The following is a 17,538-nucleotide window of genomic DNA, read 5'->3' as shown; positions in this document are numbered from 1 at the left end:
GGTAGTGATCAATAGACGTGGAAAGGTAAGGTACTGACTACATTACAGGGTAGTGATCAATAGACGGGGTAAGGTACTGACTACATTACAGGGTAGTGATCAATAGACGGGGTAAGGTACTGACTACATTACAGGGTAGTGATCAATAGATGGGGTAAGCTACTGACTACATTACAGGTTAGTGATCAATAGATGGGGTAAGCTACTGACTACATTACAGGTTAGTGATCAATAGATGGGGAAAGGTACTGACTACATTACAGGGTAGTGCTCAATAGACGCGGAACAGAACTGACTTACATTACAGGGTGGTGATCAATAGACGGGGAAAGGTAAGTACTGACTACATTACAGGGTAGTGATCAATAGACGGGGAAAGGTAAGTACTGACTACATTACAGGGTAGTGATCAATAGACGGGGAAAGGTAAGTACTGACTACATTACAGGGTAGTGATCAATAGACGTGGAAAGGTAAGGTACTGACTACATTACAGGGTAGTGATCAATAGACGTGGAAAGGTAAGGTAATCAAATCAAATCAAATGTATTTGTCACATACACATGGTTAGCAGATGTTAATGCGAGTGTAGCGAAATGCTTGTGCTTCTAGTTCCGACAATGCAGTAATAACGAACAAGTGATCTAACTAACAATTCCCAAAAAAAACTACTGTCTTATACACAGTGTAAGGGGATAAAGAATATGTACATAAAAATATATGAATGAGTGATGGTACAGAGCAGCATAGGCAAGATACAGTAGATGATATCGAGTACAGTATATACATATGAGATGAGTATGTAAACCAAGTGGCATAGTTAAAGTGGCTAGTGATACATGTATTACATAAGGATGCAGTCGATGATATAGAGTACAGTATCTACGTATGCATATGAGATGAATAATGTAGGGTAGGTAACATTATATAAGGTAGCATTGTTTAAAGTGGCTAGTGATATATTTACATCATTTCCCATCAATTCCCATGATTAAAGTGGCTGGAGTAGAGTCAGTGGCATTGACAGTGTGTTGGCAGTAGCCACTCAATGTTAGTGGTGGCTGTTTAACAGTCTGATGGCCTTGAGATAGAAGCTGTTTTTCAGTCTCTCGGTCCCAGCTTTGATGCACCTGTACTGACCTCGCCTTCTGGATGACAGCGGGGTGAACAGGCAGTGGCTCGGGTGGTTGATGTCCTTGATGATCTTTATGGCCTTCCTGTAGCATCGGGTGGTGTAGGTGTCCTGGAGGGCAGGTAGTTTGCCCCCGGTGATGCGTTGTGCAGACCTCACTACCCTCTGGAGAGCCTTACGGTTGAGGGCGGTGCAGTTGCCATACCAGGCGGTGATACAGCTGCCAGGATGCTCTCGATTATGCATCTGTAGAAGTTTGTGAGTGCTTTTGGTGACAAGCCGAATTTCTTCAGCCTCCTGAGGTTGAAGAGGCGCTGCTGCGCCTTCCTCACGATGCTGTCTGTGTGAGTGGACCAATTCAGTTTGTCTGTGATGTGTATGCCGAGGAACTTAAAACTTGCTACCCTCTCCACTACTGTTCCATCGATGTGGATGGGGGGGTGTTCCCTCTGCTGTTTCCTGAAGTCCACAATCATCTCCTTAGTTTTGTTGACGTTGAGTGTGAGGTTATTTTCCTGACACCACACTCCGAGTGCCCTCACCTCCTCCCTGTAGGCCGTCTCGTCGTTGTTGGTAATCAAGCCTACCACTGTTGTGTCGTGATGGAAGCAGTCTTGGAGTGTGGAGTCAGCTTGGTCGGACCAGCGTTGGACAGACCTCAGCGTGGGAGCTTCTTGTTTTAGTTTCTGTCTGTAGGCAGGGATCAACAAAATGGAGTCGTGGTCAGCTTTTCCGAAAGGGGGGCGGGGCAGGGCCTTATATGCGTCGCGGAAGTTAGAGTAACAATGATCCAGGGTCTTTCCACCCCTGGTTGCGCAATCGATATGCTGTTAAAATTTAGGGAGTCTTGTTTTCAGATTAGCCTTGTTAAAATCCCCAGCTACAATGAATGCAGCCTCCGGATAAATCGTTTCCAGTTTGCAGAGAGTTAAATAAAGTTCGTTCAGAGCCATCGATGTGTCTGCTTGGGGGGGGATATATACGGCTGTGATTATAATCGAAGAGAATTCTCTTGGTAGATAATGCGGTCTACATTTGATTGTGAGGAATTCTAAATCAGGTGAACAGAAGGATTTGAGTTCCTGTATGTTTCTTTCATCACACCATGTCACGTTGGCCATAAGGCATACGCCCCCGCCCCTCTTCTTACCAGAAAGATGTTCGTTTCTGTCGGCGCGATGCGTGGAGAAACCCGCTGGCTGCACCACTTCGGATTGCGTCTCTCCAGTGAGCCACGTTTCCGTGAAACAGAGAACGTTACAGTCTCTGATGTCCCTCTGGAATGCTACCCTTGCTCGGATTTCATCAACCTTGTTGTCAAGAGACTGGACATTGGCAAGAAGAATGCTAGGGAGTGGTGCACGATGTGCCCGTCTCCGGAGTCTGACCAGAAGACCGCTTCGTTTCCCTCTTTTTCTGAGTCGTTTTTTTGGGTCTCTGCATGGGAACCATCCCGTGGCGCTGGTTGTAAGGCAGAACACAGGATCCGCATCGCGAAAAACATATTCTTGGTCGTACTGGTGGTGAGTTGACGCTGATCTTATATTCAGTAGTTCTTCTCGGCTGTATGTGATGAAACCTAAGATGACCTGGGGTACTAGTGTAAGAAATAACACGTAAAAAAACAAAAAACTGCATAGTTTCCTAGGAACGCGAAGCGAGGCGGCCATCTCTGTCGGCGCCGGAAGTTATGACTACATTACAGGGTAGTGATCAATAGATGGGGAAAGGTAAGGTACTGACTACATTACAGGGTAGTGATCAATAGATGGGGAAAGGTACTGACTACATTACAGGGTAGTGATCAATAGATGGGGAAAGGTACTGACTACATTACAGGGTAGTGATCAATAGATGGGGAAAGGTACTGACTACATTACAGGGTAGTGATCAATAGACGTGGAAAGGTAAGGTACTGACTACATTACAGGGTAGTGATCAATAGACGTGGAAAGGTAAGGTACTGACTACATTACAGGGTAGTGATCAATAGACGGGGAAAGGTACTGACTACATTACAGGGTAGTGATCAATAGACTGGGAAAGCTACTGACTACATTACAGGGTAGTGATCAATAGATGGGGAAAGGTACTGACTACATTACAGGGTAGTGATCAATAGACTGGGAAAGGTACTGACTACATTACAGGGTAGTGATCAATAGACGGGGAAAGGTACTGACTACATTACAGGGTAGTGATCAATAGACGGGGTAAGGTAAGGTACTGACTACATTACAGGGTAGTGATCAATAGACTGGGAAAGGTAAGGTACTGACTACATTACAGGGTAGTGATCAATAGACGGGGAAAGGTAAGGTACTGACTACATTACAGGGTAGTGATCAATAGACGGGGAAAGGTAAGGTACTGACTACATTACAGGGTAGTGATCAATAGACGGGGAAAGGTAAGGTACTGACTACATTACAGACCCGCGCTGTGTTCAGTACGGCTCACTTTGAAACTGAACGTGAAGTCTTGTAGTTTTCTGCCTTCCAATATAACTCAGTTTCAAGCTTTCTGTCCTGTTTGGTCTTCCTGAGCATGGCCCTGGCTAGCTCTGAGGGTGCTAACAACTAAATCGATTCCTGGCAAAGCAATGTTGATTTAATAATGTTATTCCTTTTCCTCAGATCTGTTCTGCTATCGCTGTGGCGAGCCTGGGCATGTCGCCAGGGACTGTGAGAAGACTGAGGATGGTAAGCATTTCAACACCTGCTTTACTGGTCTATTGCTTTGTCATAAGTAACATGTTCCTCTGGTGATTCTTCCATCCCAGCGTGCTACAACTGTGGTCGTGGAGGACACATTTCCAGAGACTGTAAGGAGCCCAAGAAGGAGAGGGAACAGGTGTGTTAGAACTATGGCAAGGCCAGTGTTTTGTAGTGTTAGAACTAGGGCGAGGCCATTGTTTTGTAGTGTTAGAACTAGGGCGAGGCCATTGTTTTGTAGTGTTAGAACTAGGGCGAGGCCATTGTTTTGTAGTGTTAGAACTAGGGCGAGGCCATTGTTTTGTAGTGTTAGAACTAGGGCGAGGCCAGTGTTTTGTAGTGTTAGAACTAGGGCAAGGCCAGTGTGTTGTCGTGTAGTGTTAGAACTAGGGCGAGGCCGGTGAGTTGTAGTGTAGTATTAGAACTAGGCCAGTGTGTCGTAGTGTTAGAACTAGGGCGAGGCCAGTGTTTTGTAGTTTTATAACTAGGGCGAGGCCGGTGTGTTGTAGTGTTAGAACTAGGGCGAGGCCGGTGTGTTGTAGTGTTAGAACTAGGGCGAGGCTGGTGTGTTGTAGTGTTAGAACGAGGGCTAGGCAGGTGTGTGTTCATGTAGTATTAGAACTAGGGCGAGACCGATGTGTTTGTAGTGTTAGAACTAGGGCAAGGCCGGTGTTTTGTAGTATTAGAACTAGAACTAGACCGGTGTGTTGTAGTGTTAGAACTAGGGCTAGACCGGTGTGTTGTAGTGTTAGAACTAGGCCTAGGCCGGTGTGTTGTCATGTTAGAACTAGGGCGAGGCCGGTGTGTTGTAGTGTTAGAACTAGGGCGAGGCCGGTGTGTTGTAGTGTAGTATTAGAACTAGGGCAATGCCGGTGTGTTGTAGTATTAGAACTAGGGCGAGGCCGGTGTGTTGTAGTGTTAGAACGAGGGCTAGGCAGGTGTGTGTTCATGTAGTATTAGAACTAGGGCGAGACCGATGTGTTTGTAGTGTTAGAACTAGGCCTAGGCCGGTGTGTTGTCATGTTAGAACTAGGGCGAGGCCGGTGTGTTGTAGTGTTAGAACTAGGGCGAGGCCGGTGTGTTGTAGTGTAGTATTAGAACTAGGGCAAGGCCGGTGTGTTGTAGTATTAGAACTAGGGCGAGGCCGGTGTGTTGTAGTGTTAGAACGAGGGCTAGGCAGGTGTGTGTTCATGTAGTATTAGAACTAGGGCGAGACCGATGTGTTTGTAGTGTTAGAACTAGGGCGAGGCCGGTGTGTTTATCGTGTTAGTTCTAGGGCGAGGCCGGTGTGTTGTAGTGTTAGAACTAGGCCTAGGCCGGTTTGTTGTAGTGTTAGAACTAGGGCTAGGCCGGTTTGTTGTAGTGTTAGAACTAGGGCTAGGCCGGTTTGTTGTAGTGTTAGAACTAGGGTGAGGCCATTGTGTTGTAGTGTTAGAACTAGGACGAGGTCGGTGTGTTGTAGTGTTAGAACTAGGGCGAGGCCAGTGTTTTGTAGTATTAGAACTAGGGCGAGGCCGGTGTGTTGTAGTGTTGGAACTAGGGCGAGGCCGGTGTGTCGTAGTGTTGGAACTAGGGCGAGGCCGGTGTGTCGTCGTGTTAGATCTAGGGCGAGGCCAGTGTGTTGTAGTGTAAGAACTAGGGCGAGGCCGGTGTGTCGTAGTGTTAGATCTAGGGCGAGGCCAGTGTGTTGTAGTGTAAGAACTAGGGCGAGGCCGGTGTGTTTATAGTGTTAGTTCTAGGGCGAGGCCGGTGTGTTGTAGTACTAGAACTAGGGCGAGGCCGGTGTGTTGTAGTGTAGTATTAGAACTAGAGTGAGGCCGGTGTGTTGTAGTGTTAGAACTAGGGCGAGGCCGGTGTGTTGTAGTATTAGAACTAGAGCGAGGCCGGTGTGTTGTAGTACTAGAACTAGGGCGAGGCCGGTGTGTTGTAGTGTAGTATTAGAACTAGAGTGAGGCCGGTGTGTTGTAGTGTTAGAACTAGGGCGAGGCCGGTGTGTTGTAGTGTTAGAACGAGGGCTAGGCCGGTGTGTTGTAGTGTTAGAACTAGGGCGAGGCCAGTGTTTTGTAGTATTAGAACTAGGGCGAGGCCGGTGTGTTGTAGTGTAGTATTAGAACTAGGCCAGTGTGTTGTAGTGTTAGAACTAGGGCGAGGCCGGTGTGTTGTAGTGTTAGAAGTAGGGCGAGGCCGGTGTGTTGTAGTGTTAGAACGAGGGCTAGGCAGGAGTGTGTTCATGTAGTATTAGAACTAGGGCGAGACCTATGTGTTGGTAGTGTTAGAACTAGGGCAAGGCCGGTGTTTTGTAGTGTAGTATTAGAACTAGAGCGAGGCCGGTGTGTTGTAGTGTAGTATTAGAACTAGAGCGAGGCCGGTGTGTTGTAGTGTTAGAACTAGGGCGAGGCCGGTGTGTTGTAGTGTTAGAACTAGGCCTAGGCCGGTGTGTTGTAGTGTTAGAACTAGGGCTAGGCCGGTGTGTTGTAGTGTTAGAACTAGGGCGAGGCCGGTGTGTTGTAGTGTTAGAACTAGGCCTAGGCCGGTGTGTTGTAGTTAATAGAACTAGGGCGAGGCCGTTGTGTTGTAGTGTTAGAACTAGGGCGAGGCCGGTGTGTTTGTAGTGTTAGAACTAGAGCGAGGCCGGTGTGTTTGTAGTGTTAGAACTAGAGCGAGGCCGGTGTGTTGTAGTGTTAGAACTAGGCCTAGGCCGGTGTGTTGTAGTATTAGAAGTAGGGCGAGGCCGTTGTGTTGTAGTGTTAGAACTAGGGCGAAGCCGGTGTGTTTGTAGTGTTAGAACTAGGGCGAGGCCGGTGTGTTTATAGTGTTAGTTCTAGGGCGAGGCCGGTGTGTTGTAGTGTAGTATTAGAACTAGGGCGAGGCCGGTGTGTCGTAGTGTTAGAACTAGGGCGAGGCCGGTGTGTTTGTAGTGTTAGAACTAGAGCGAGGCCGGTGTGTTTATAGTGTTAGTTCTAGGGCGAGGCCGGTGTGTTGTAGTGTAGTGTAGTATTAGAACTAGGGCGACGCTGGTGTGTTTGTAGCGTAGTTAGAACTAGGGCGAGGCCAGTATGTTTGTAGTATTAGAACTAGGGCGAGGCCATTGTGTTGTATTGTTAGAACTAGGGTGAGGCCAGTGTTTTGTAGTGTTAGAACTAGGGCGAGGCCATTGTGTTGTATTGTTAGAACTAGGGCGAGGCCGGTGTGTTGTAGTGTTAGAACTAGGGCAAGACCAGTGTGTTGTAGTGTTAGTTCTACGGCGAGGCCGGTGTGTTGTAGTGTAGTATTAGAACTAGGGCGAGCCAGTGTGTTGTAGTGTTAGAACTAGGGTGAGGCCATTGTGTTGTAGTGTTAGAACTAGGGCAAGGCCGGTGTGTTGTAGTATTAGAACTAGACCGAGGCCGGTGTGTTGTAGTGTTAGAACTAGGGCAAAGGCGGTGTGTTGTAGTGTTAGAACTAGGGGTAGGTAGGTGTGTTGTCGTGTAGTATTAGAACTAGGGTGAGGCCGGTGTGTTGTAGTATTAGAACTAGGGCGAGGCCGGTGTGTTGTAGTATTAGAACTAGGGCGAGGCCGGTGTAGTGTCGTGTTAGAACTAGGCCGGTGTGTTGTAGTGTAGTAGTAGAACTAGGCCGAGGCTGGTGTGTTGTAGTGTTAGAACTAGGGCGAGGCCGGTTTGTTGTAGTATTAGAACTAGGGCGAGGCCGGTGTAGTGTCGTATTAGAACTAGGGCGAGGCCGGTGTGTCGTAGTTTTAGACCTAGGGCGAGGCCGGTGTGTCGTAGTTTTAGACCTAGGGCGAGGCCGGTGTGACGTAGTATTAGAACTAGGGCGAGGCCGGTGTGACGTAGTATTAGAACTAGGGCGAGGCCGGTGTGACGTAGTATTAGAACTAGGGCGAGGCCGGTGTGACGTAGTATTAGAACTAGGGCGAGGCAGGTGTGACGTAGTATTAGAACTAGGGCGAGGCCGGTGTGACGTAGTATTAGAACTAGGGCGAGGCCGGTGTGACGTAGTATTAGAACTAGGGCGAGGCCGGTGTGACGTAGTATTAGAACTAGGGCGAGGCCGGTGTGACGTAGTATTAGAACTAGGGCGAGGCAGGTGTGTTGTAGTGTTAGAACTAGGGCGAGGCCGGTGTGTTTATAGTGTTAGTTCTAGGGCGAGGCCGGTGTGTTGTAGTGTAGTGTAGTATTACAACTAGGGCGACGCTGGTGTGTTTGTAGCGTAGTTAGAACTAGGGCGAGGCCAGTATGTTTGTAGTATTAGAACTAGGGCGAGGCCATTGTGTTGTATTGTTAGAACTAGGGTGAGGCCAGTGTTTTGTAGTGTTAGAACTAGGGCGAGGCCATTGTGTTGTATTGTTAGAACTAGGGCGAGGCCGGTGTGTTGTAGTGTTAGAACTAGGGCAAGACCAGTGTGTTGTAGTGTTAGTTCTACGGCGAGGCCGGTGTGTTGTAGTGTAGTATTAGAACTAGGGCGAGCCAGTGTGTTGTAGTGTTAGAACTAGGGTGAGGCCATTGTGTTGTAGTGTTAGAACTAGGGCAAGGCCGGTGTGTTGTAGTATTAGAACTAGACCGAGGCCGGTGTGTTGTAGTGTTAGAACTAGGGCAAAGGCGGTGTGTTGTAGTGTTAGAACTAGGGGTAGGTAGGTGTGTTGTCGTGTAGTATTAGAACTAGGGTGAGGCCGGTGTGTTGTAGTATTAGAACTAGGGCGAGGCCGGTGTGTTGTAGTATTAGAACTAGGGCGAGGCCGGTGTAGTGTCGTGTTAGAACTAGGCCGGTGTGTTGTAGTGTAGTAGTAGAACTAGGCCGAGGCTGGTGTGTTGTAGTGTTAGAACTAGGGCGAGGCCGGTTTGTTGTAGTATTAGAACTAGGGCGAGGCCGGTGTAGTGTCGTATTAGAACTAGGGCGAGGCCGGTGTGTCGTAGTTTTAGACCTAGGGCGAGGCCGGTGTGTCGTAGTTTTAGACCTAGGGCGAGGCCGGTGTGACGTAGTATTAGAACTAGGGCGAGGCCGGTGTGACGTAGTATTAGAACTAGGGCGAGGCCGGTGTGACGTAGTATTAGAACTAGGGCGAGGCCGGTGTGACGTAGTATTAGAACTAGGGCGAGGCAGGTGTGACGTAGTATTAGAACTAGGGCGAGGCCGGTGTGACGTAGTATTAGAACTAGGGCGAGGCCGGTGTGACGTAGTATTAGAACTAGGGCGAGGCCGGTGTGACGTAGTATTAGAACTAGGGCGAGGCAGGTGTGTCGTAGTATTAGAACTAGGGCGAGGCCGGTGTGTCGTAGTGTTAGAACTAGGGCGAGGCCGGTGTGTCGTAGTGTTAGAACTAGGGCGAGGCCGGTGTGTCGTAGTGTTAGAACTAGGGCGAGGCCGGTGTGTCGTAGTGTTAGAACTAGGGCGAGGCCGGTGTGTTGTAGTGTTAGTTCTAGGGCGAGGCCGGTGTGTTGTCTTGTAGTATTAGAACTAGGGCGACGGTGGTGTGTTTGTAGCGTAGTTAGAACTAGGGCGAGACCGGTATGTTTGTAGTATTAGAACTAGGGCGAGGCCGGTGTGTTGTAGTGTTAGAACTAGGGCGAGGCTGGTGTGTTGTAGTGTTACAACTAGGCCTAGGCTGGTGTGTTGTAGTGTTACAACTAGGCCTAGGCTGGTGTGTTATAGTGTTAGAACTAGGGCCAGGCCAGTGTTTTGTAGTTTTAGAACTAGGCCGAGGCTGGTGTGTTGTAGTGTTAGAACGAGGGCAAGGCCGGTGTTTTGTAGTGTTAGAACTAGACCGGTGTGTTGTAGTGTTAGAACTAGGGCGAGGCCGGTGTGTTGTAGTGGAGTATTAGAACTAGGGCGAGGCCGGTGTGTTGTAGTGTTAGAACTAGGGCGAGGCCGGTGCGTTGTAGTGTTAGAACTAGGGCGAGGCCGGTGTGTTGTCGTGTTGTCGTGTTGGAACTAGGGCGAGGCCAGTGTGTTTATAGTGTTAGTTCTAGGGCGAGGCCGGTGTGTTGTAGTGTTAGAACTAGGACGAGGCCGGTGTTTTGTAGTGTTAGAACTAGGGCGAGGCCACTGTGTTGTAGTGTTAGACCTAGGGCGAGTTCTAATACTACACTACAACACACCGGCCCTGGTGTGTTATAGTGTTAGAACTAGGGCGACGCTGGTGTGTTTGTAGCGTCGTGTTAGTTCTAGGGCGAGGCCGGTGTGTTGTAGTATTAGAACTAGGGCGAGGCTGGTGTGTTGTAGTGTTAGAACTAGGGCGAGGCCGGTGTGTTGTAGTGTTAGAACGAGGGCTAGGCAGGTGTGTGTTCATGTAGTGTTAGAACTAGGGCAAGGCCGGTGTTTTGTAGTGTTAGAACTAGACCGGTGTGTTGTAGTGTTAGAACTAGGGCGAGGCCGGTGTGTTGTAGTGGAGTATTAGAACTAGGGCGAGGCCGGTGTGTTGTAGTGTTAGAACTAGGGCGAGGCCGGTGCGTTGTAGTGTTAGAACTAGGGCGAGGCCGGTGTGTTGTCGTGTTAGAACTAGGGCGAGGCCGGTGTGTTGTCGTGTTGGAACTAGGGCGAGGCCGGTGTGTTTATAGTGTTAGTTCTAGGGCGAGGCCGGTGTGTTGTAGTGTTAGAACTAGGACGAGGCCGGTGTGTTGTAGTGTTAGAACTAGGGCGAGGCCAGTGTTTTGTAGTGTTAGAACTAGGGCGAGGCCACTGTTGTCGTGTAGTATTAGAACTAGGGCGAGGCCGGTGTGTTAGAACTAGGGCGAGGCCGGTGTGTTGTAGTGTAGTATTAGAACTAGGCCGGTGTGTTGTAGTGTTAGAACTAGGACGAGGCCGGTGTGTTGTAGTTTTAGAACGAGGGCTAGGCCGGTGTGTTGTAGTGTTAGAACTAGGGCGAGGCCAGTGTTTTGTAGTGTTAGAACTAGGGCGAGGCCACTGTGTTGTCGTGTAGTATTAGAACTAGGGCGAGGCCGGTGTGTTGTCGTGTTAGAACTAGGGCGAGGCCGGTGTGTTGTAGTGTAGTATTAGAACTAGGCCAGTGTGTTGTAGTGTTAGAACTAGGGCGAGTCCAGTGTGGTGTAGTGTAGTATTAGAACTAGAGTGAGGCCGGTGTGTTGTAGTGTAGTATTAGAACTAGGGCGAGGCCGGTGTGTTGTCGTGTTAGAACTAGACCGGTGTGTTGTAGTGTTAGAACTAGGGCGAGGCCGGTGTGTTGTAGTGGAGTACTGGAACTAGGGCGAGGCCGGTGTGTTGTAGTGTTAGAACTAGGGTGAGGCCGGTGCGTTGTAGTGTTGGAACTAGGGCGAGGCCGGTGTGTTGTCGTGTTGGAACTAGGGCGAGGCCGGTGTGTCGAAGTGTTAGTTCTAGGGCGAGGCCGGTGTGTTGTAGTGTTAGAACTAGGACGAGGCCGGTGTGTTGTAGTGTTAGAACGAGGGCTAGGCCGGTGTGTTGTAGTGTAGTATTAGAACTAGGGCGAGGCCAGTGTTTTGTAGTGTTAGAACTAGGGCGAGGCCACTGTGTTGTCGTGTAGTATTAGAACTAGGGCGAGGCCGGTGTGTTGTCGTGTTAGAACTAGGGCGAGGCCGGTGTGTTGTAGTGTAGTATTAGAACTAGGCCAGTGTGTTGTAGTGTTAGAACTAGGGCTAGGCCGGTGTGTTGTAGTCTTAGAACTAGGGCGAGGCCAGTGTTTTGTAGTATTAGTTCTAGGGCGAGGCCGGTGTGTTGTAGTGTATTAGAACTAGGGCGAGGCCGGTGTGTTGTAGTGTTAGACCTAGGGCGAGTTCTAATACTACACTACAACACACCGGCCTCGCCGTAGAACTAACACTACAAACACACCGGCCTCGCCCTAGTTCTAACACTACAGCACACTGGTCTCGCCCTAGTTCTAATACTACAACACACTGGTCTCGCCCTATTAGAACTAGGCCAGTGTGTTGTAGTGTTAGAACTAGGGCGAGGCCAGTGTGTTGTAGTGTAGTATTAGAACTAGGGCAAGGCCGGTGTGTTGTTGTGTTAGAACTAGGCCTAGGCAGGTGTGTTGTCATGTAGTATTAGAACTAGGGCGAGGCCAGTATGTTTGTAGTATTAGAACTAGGGCGAGGCCATTGTGTTGTATTGTTAGAACTAGGGTGAGGCCAGTGTTTTGTAGTGTTAGAACTAGGGCGAGGCCATTGTGTTGTATTGTTAGAACTAGGGCGAGGCCGGTGTGTTGTAGTGTTAGAACTAGGCCTAGGCCGGTGTGTTGTAGTGTTAGAACTAGGGCTAGGCCGGTGTGTTGTAGTCTTAGAACTAGGGCGAGGCCAGTGTTTTGTAGTATTAGAACTAGGGCGAGGCCGGTGTGACGTAGTATTAGAACTAGGGCGAGGCAGGTGTGTCGTAGTATTAGAACTAGGGCGAGGCCGGTGTGTCGTAGTGTTAGAACTAGGGCGAGGCCGGTGTGTCGTAGTGTTAGAACTAGGGCGAGGCCGGTGTGTTGTAGTGTTAGAACTAGGGCGAGGCCGGTGTGTTCTAGTGTTAGTTCTAGGGCGAGGCCGGTGTGTTGTAGTGTAGTATTAGAACTAGGGCGACGCTGGTGTGTTTGTAGCGTAGTTAGAACTAGGGCGAGGCCGGTGTGTTGTAGTGTTAGTTCTAGGGCGAGGCCGGTGTGACGTAGTATTAGAACTAGGGCGAGGCAGGTGTGTCGTAGTATTAGAACTAGGGCGAGGCCGGTGTGTCGTAGTGTTAGAACTAGGGCGAGGCCGGTGTGTCGTAGTGTTAGAACTAGGGCGAGGCCGGTGTGTTGTAGTGTTAGAACTAGGGCGAGGCCGGTGTGTTCTAGTGTTAGTTCTAGGGCGAGGCCGGTGTGTTGTAGTGTAGTATTAGAACTAGGGCGACGCTGGTGTGTTTGTAGCGTAGTTAGAACTAGGGCGAGGCCGGTGTGTTGTAGTGTTAGTTCTAGGGCGAGGCCGGTGTGTTGTAGTGTAGTATTAGAACTAGGGCGACGCTGGTGTGTTTGTAGCGTAGTTAGAACTAGGCCGAGATCGGTATGTTTGTAGTATTAGAACTAGGGCGAGGCCGGTGTGTTGTAGTGTTAGAACTAGGGCGAGGCTTGTGTGTTGTAGTGTTAGAACTAGGGCGAGGCCGGTGTGTTGTAGTGTTAGAACGAGGGCTAGGCAGGTGTGTGTTCATGTAGTATTAGAACTAGGGCAAGGCCGGTGTGTCGTAGTGTTAGAACTAGGGCAAGGCCGGTGTTTTGTAGTGTTAGAACTAGACCGGTGTGTTGTAGTGTTAGAACTAGGGCGAGGCCGGTGTGTTGTAGTGGAGTATTAGAACTAGGGCGAGGCCGGTGTGTTGTAGTGTTAGAACTAGGGTGAGGCCGGTGCGTTGTAGTGTTGGAACTAGGGCGAGGCCGGTGTGTTGTCGTGTTGGAACTAGGGCGAGGCCGGTGTGTCGAAGTGTTAGTTCTAGGGCGAGGCCGGTGTGTTGTAGTGTTAGAACTAGGACGAGGCCGGTGTGTTTTAGTGTTAGAACTAGGACGAGGCCGGTGTGTTGAGTGTTAGTTCTAGGGTGAGGCTGGTGTGTGTAGTATTAGAACTAGGGCGACGCTGGTGTGTTTGTAGCGTAGTTAGAACTAGGGCGAGGCCGGTGTGTTGTAGTGTTAGAACTAGGCCTAGGCTGGTGTTTTGTAGTGTTAGAACTAGGGCGAGGCTGGTGTGTTGTAGTGTTAGAACTAGGGCGAGGCCGGTGTTTTGTAGTGTTGGAACTAGACCGGTGTGTTGTAGTGTTAGAACTAGGGCGATGCTGGTGTGTTTGTAGCGTCGTGTTAGTTCTAGGGCGAGGCCGGTGTGTTGTTGTATTAGAACTAGGGCGAGGCCGGTGTAGTGTCGTATTAGAACTAGGGCGAGGCCGGTGTGTTGTAGTGTAGTATTAGAACTAGGGCGAGGCCGGTGTGTCGTAGTATTAGAACAAGGGTGAGGCCGGTGTGTTGTAGTGTAGTATTAGAACTAGGGTGAGGCCGGTGTGTTGTAGTGTAGTATTAGAACTAGGGTGAGGCCGGTGTGTTGTAGTATTAGAACTAGGGCGAGGCCGGTGTAGTGTCGTATTAGAACTAGGGCGAGGCCGGTGTGTCGTAGTATTAGAACTAGGGCGAGGCCGGTGTGTTGTAGTGTAGTATTAGAACTACGGCGAGGCCAGTGTGTTGTAGTGTTAGAACTAGGGTGAGGCCGTTGTGTTGTAGTATTAGAACTAGGGTGAGGCCATTGTGTCGTAGTATTAGAACTAGGGCGAGGCCGGCGTGTCGTAGTATTAGAACTAGGGCGAGGCAGGTGTGTTGTCGTGTAATATTAGAACTAGGGAGAGGCCATTGTGTTGTAGTATTAGAACTAGGCCTAGGCTGGTGTGTTATAGTGTTAGAACTAGGGCGACGCTGGTGTGTTTGTAGCGTCGTGTTAGTTCTAGGGCGAGGCCGGTGTGTTGTAGTATTAGAACTAGGGCGAGGCTGGTGTGTTGTAGTGTTAGAACTAGGGCGAGGCCGGTGTGTTGTAGTGTTAGAACGAGGGCTAGGCAGGTGTGTGTTCATGTAGTGTTAGAACTAGGGCAAGGCCGGTGTTTTGTAGTGTTAGAACTAGACCGGTGTGTTGTTGTGTTAGAACTAGGGCGAGGCCGTTGTGTTGTAGTGTTAGAACTAGGGCGAGGCCGGTGTGTTGTACTGTAGTATTAGAACTAGGGCGAGGCCGGTGTGTTGTAGTGTTAGAACTAGGGCGAGGACGGTGTGTTGTAGTGTTTGACCTAGGGCGAGGCCGGTGTGTCGTAGTGTTAGAACTAGGGCGAGAACAGTGTGTCGTAGTGTTAGAACTAGGGCGAGGCCGGTGTGTCGTAGTATTAGAACTAGGGCGAGGCCGGTGTGTCGTAGTATTAGAACTAGGGCGAGGCCGGTGTGTTGTAGTGTTAGAACTAGGGCGAGGCCGGTGTGTTGAGTGTTAGTTCTAGGGTGAGGCCGGTGTGTGTAGTATTAGAACTAGGGCGACGCTGGTGTGTTTGTAGCGTAGTTAAAACTAGGGCGAGGCCGGTGTGTTGTAGTGTTAGAACTAGGCCTAGGCTGGTGTTTTGTAGTGTTAGAACTAGGGCGAGGCTGGTGTGTTGTAGTGTTAGAACTAGGGCGAGGCCGGTGTTTTGTAGTGTTGGAACTAGACCGGTGTGTTGTAGTGTTAGAATTAGGGCGATGCTGGTGTGTTTGTAGCGTCGTGTTAGTTCTAGGGCGAGGCCGGTGTGTTGTTGTATTAGAACTAGGGCGAGGTCGGTGTTTTGTAGTGTTAGAACGAGGGCGAGGCCGGTGTGTGTTCATGTAGTTTTAGAACTAGGGCGAGACCGATGTGTTTGTAGTGTTAGAACTAGGGCAAGGCCGGTGTTTTGTAGTGTTAGAACTAGACCGGTGTGTTGTAGTGTTAGACCTAGGGCGAGGCCGGTGTGTTGTAGTGTTAGAACTAGGGCGAGGCCGGTGTGTTGTAGTGTTAGAACTAGGGCGAGGCCGGTGTGTTGAGTGTTAGTTCTAGGGTGAGGCCGGTGTGTGTAGTATTAGAACTAGGGCGACGCTGGTGTGTTTGTAGCGTAGTTAAAACTAGGGCGAGGCCGGTGTGTTGTAGTGTTAGAACTAGGCCTAGGCTGGTGTTTTGTAGTGTTAGAACTAGGGCGAGGCTGGTGTGTTGTAGTGTTAGAACTAGGGCGAGGCCGGTGTTTTGTAGTGTTGGAACTAGACCGGTGTGTTGTAGTGTTAGAACTAGGGCGATGCTGGTGTGTTTGTAGCGTCGTGTTAGTTCTAGGGCGAGGCCGGTGTGTTGTTGTATTAGAACTAGGGCGAGGCCGGTGTTTTGTAGTGTTAGAACGAGGGCGAGGCCGGTGTGAGTTCATGTAGTATTAGAACTAGGGCGAGACCGATGTGTTTGTAGTGTTAGAACTAGGGCAAGGCCGGTGTTTTGTAGTGTTAGAACTAGACCGGTGTGTTGTAGTGTTAGACCTAGGGCGAGGCCGGTGTGTTGTAGTGTTAGAACTAGGGCGAGGCCGGTGTGTTGTAGTATTAGAACTAGGACGAGGCCAGTGTGTTGTAGTGTAGTATTAGAACTAGGGCGAGTCCGGTGTGTTGTAGTATTAGAACTAGGGCGAGGCCGGTGTGTTGTAGTGTTAGAACTAGGGCAAGGCCGGTGTTTTGTAGTGTTAGAACTAGACCGGTGTGTTGTAGTGTTAGAACTAGGGCGAGGCCGGTGTGTTGTAGTGTTAGAACTAGGGCGAAGCCGTTGTGTTGTAGTGTTATAACCTTTATATAACTATGGCTGGGTTGGCCACTTGACTGTAGACTTATTATAATGCAGGTCTGTTATAACTGTGGCAAGGCTGGCCACGTGGCCCGAGACTGTGACCATGCCAACGAGCAGAAGTGCTACTCCTGTGGAGGTTTTGGACACATCCAGAAGGGCTGTGAGAAGGTCAAATGTTACAGGTAAGTTACCACATATACACATCCAGAAGGGCTGTTAGGTGAGTTAAAACACAGGTACTGTGTGGGTTCGGGACCGGAACACTCTCCTTCTGGTACAAAATTCTCTCCAATCTATCCTCTTTCTCACAGTCTCTATCCCCTATAAAGGAAAATATGCAAGTAAAAAACATTTTTAAGAACCTTTACAAAATACATGTATTTTTAACCAAGGTAGTGAAGTGTTACTGGTGAGTCCTGGATGTGCTATCTCTGACCTGTCACTTTCTCCTAGACTTGTTAAAGCCACATGGTAAACAGACTGATGCACAGATGCAGGACTGTGCTTTCTGAAGAATGACACAGACTCATTACTGTGCTTCCATCTTGAAAACACTCCCTTGTCTTAGCTAAACCTCGTCTCTCTCCTCTGTCTCCCATCAGGTGTGGTGAGATCGGCCATGTTGCCATCCAGTGCAGCAAGGCCGGCGAAGTCAACTGCTACAACTGCGGAAAGTCTGGTCACCTGGCTAAAGAATGCACCATCGAGGCCACGGCCTAGCACTCTGCTGCCTTCCTACGCCCCTCCTTTTTCACATGGATGATTGTATTATTTTGTCTGAAACTTGCCTTCTGGCTACGGAGGTTGCTCCCAGACCAGTCTGCTGTAAAGTGCGGAATAATACACTTTCTGTATTTAATCCAAAATGTTTACTTTGGTAGAGGTTAATGTACAATGGTTTGTTAAAGAAGCCATTTTCCATGCCACTGGTGACAAGGGATGAGTTCTGAGTGGATGTCCTCCCTACCAGGTCCGGGGAAACCAGCCCTGGAGTCAGAATGAAAGTTTGTCGGAACTTTTTAGTTTTTTGGAACATAACGGACTAGACCTGAGACAGCAGCACCACCCAGTGGTCGTTATGGATTCGTTCCGTCCGACAGCAGCATGCAGACAGACCAGGACCAAACCCGTCACAACATGGTGTATGAGTACAGACGGTCATAGCTAATTCACAAGAAAATAAAAATATTTGTTTTTGTACAGTTAGCTGCTGAGTGTCAGAATCAGTCTTTATCCAGTAGTAAGTTGATGTGTGTTATATAACCATGGAAACAGATCAGAAAAGAAAGGCTAAGATGTTATTTTTCTACAAAATAACACTTAGACCAGTGGTTTTACGCACACCGGGCCCCCTTCCATAAATATTTTGGGGGTGGTGGGGCGCTCCACGCCGACCATCGCACACCTGACAGTTTAGGAACCACTGACTTGGACA

General features: G+C 49.2%; 1 protein-coding gene across 2 annotated transcripts in view; it reads left to right on the top strand.

Annotated features, from left to right (window-relative positions):
• The window catches only part of LOC109890313 (cellular nucleic acid-binding protein-like), a 30,778-nt gene extending 13,469 nt beyond the window's left edge, over positions 1-17,309 (top strand). For both annotated transcript variants that reach the window (XM_031825882.1, XM_031825883.1), the window contains exons 3-6: positions 3,769-3,834; positions 3,915-3,985; positions 16,158-16,285; positions 16,706-17,309. In XM_031825882.1, the coding sequence (XP_031681742.1) occupies positions 3,769-3,834; positions 3,915-3,985; positions 16,158-16,285; positions 16,706-16,823 (383 nt within the window). In that variant the 3' untranslated portion in view covers positions 16,824-17,309. The remainder of the gene's footprint in view (positions 1-3,768; positions 3,835-3,914; positions 3,986-16,157; positions 16,286-16,705) is intronic.
• The last annotated feature ends 229 nt before the right edge of the window (positions 17,310-17,538 follow it).

The sequence above is a fragment of the Oncorhynchus kisutch genome, linkage group LG5, assembly GCF_002021735.2.
Source record: "Oncorhynchus kisutch isolate 150728-3 linkage group LG5, Okis_V2, whole genome shotgun sequence".
NCBI lineage: Eukaryota > Metazoa > Chordata > Actinopteri > Salmoniformes > Salmonidae > Oncorhynchus > Oncorhynchus kisutch.
This window is presented reverse-complemented; position numbering and strand designations above follow the sequence as displayed.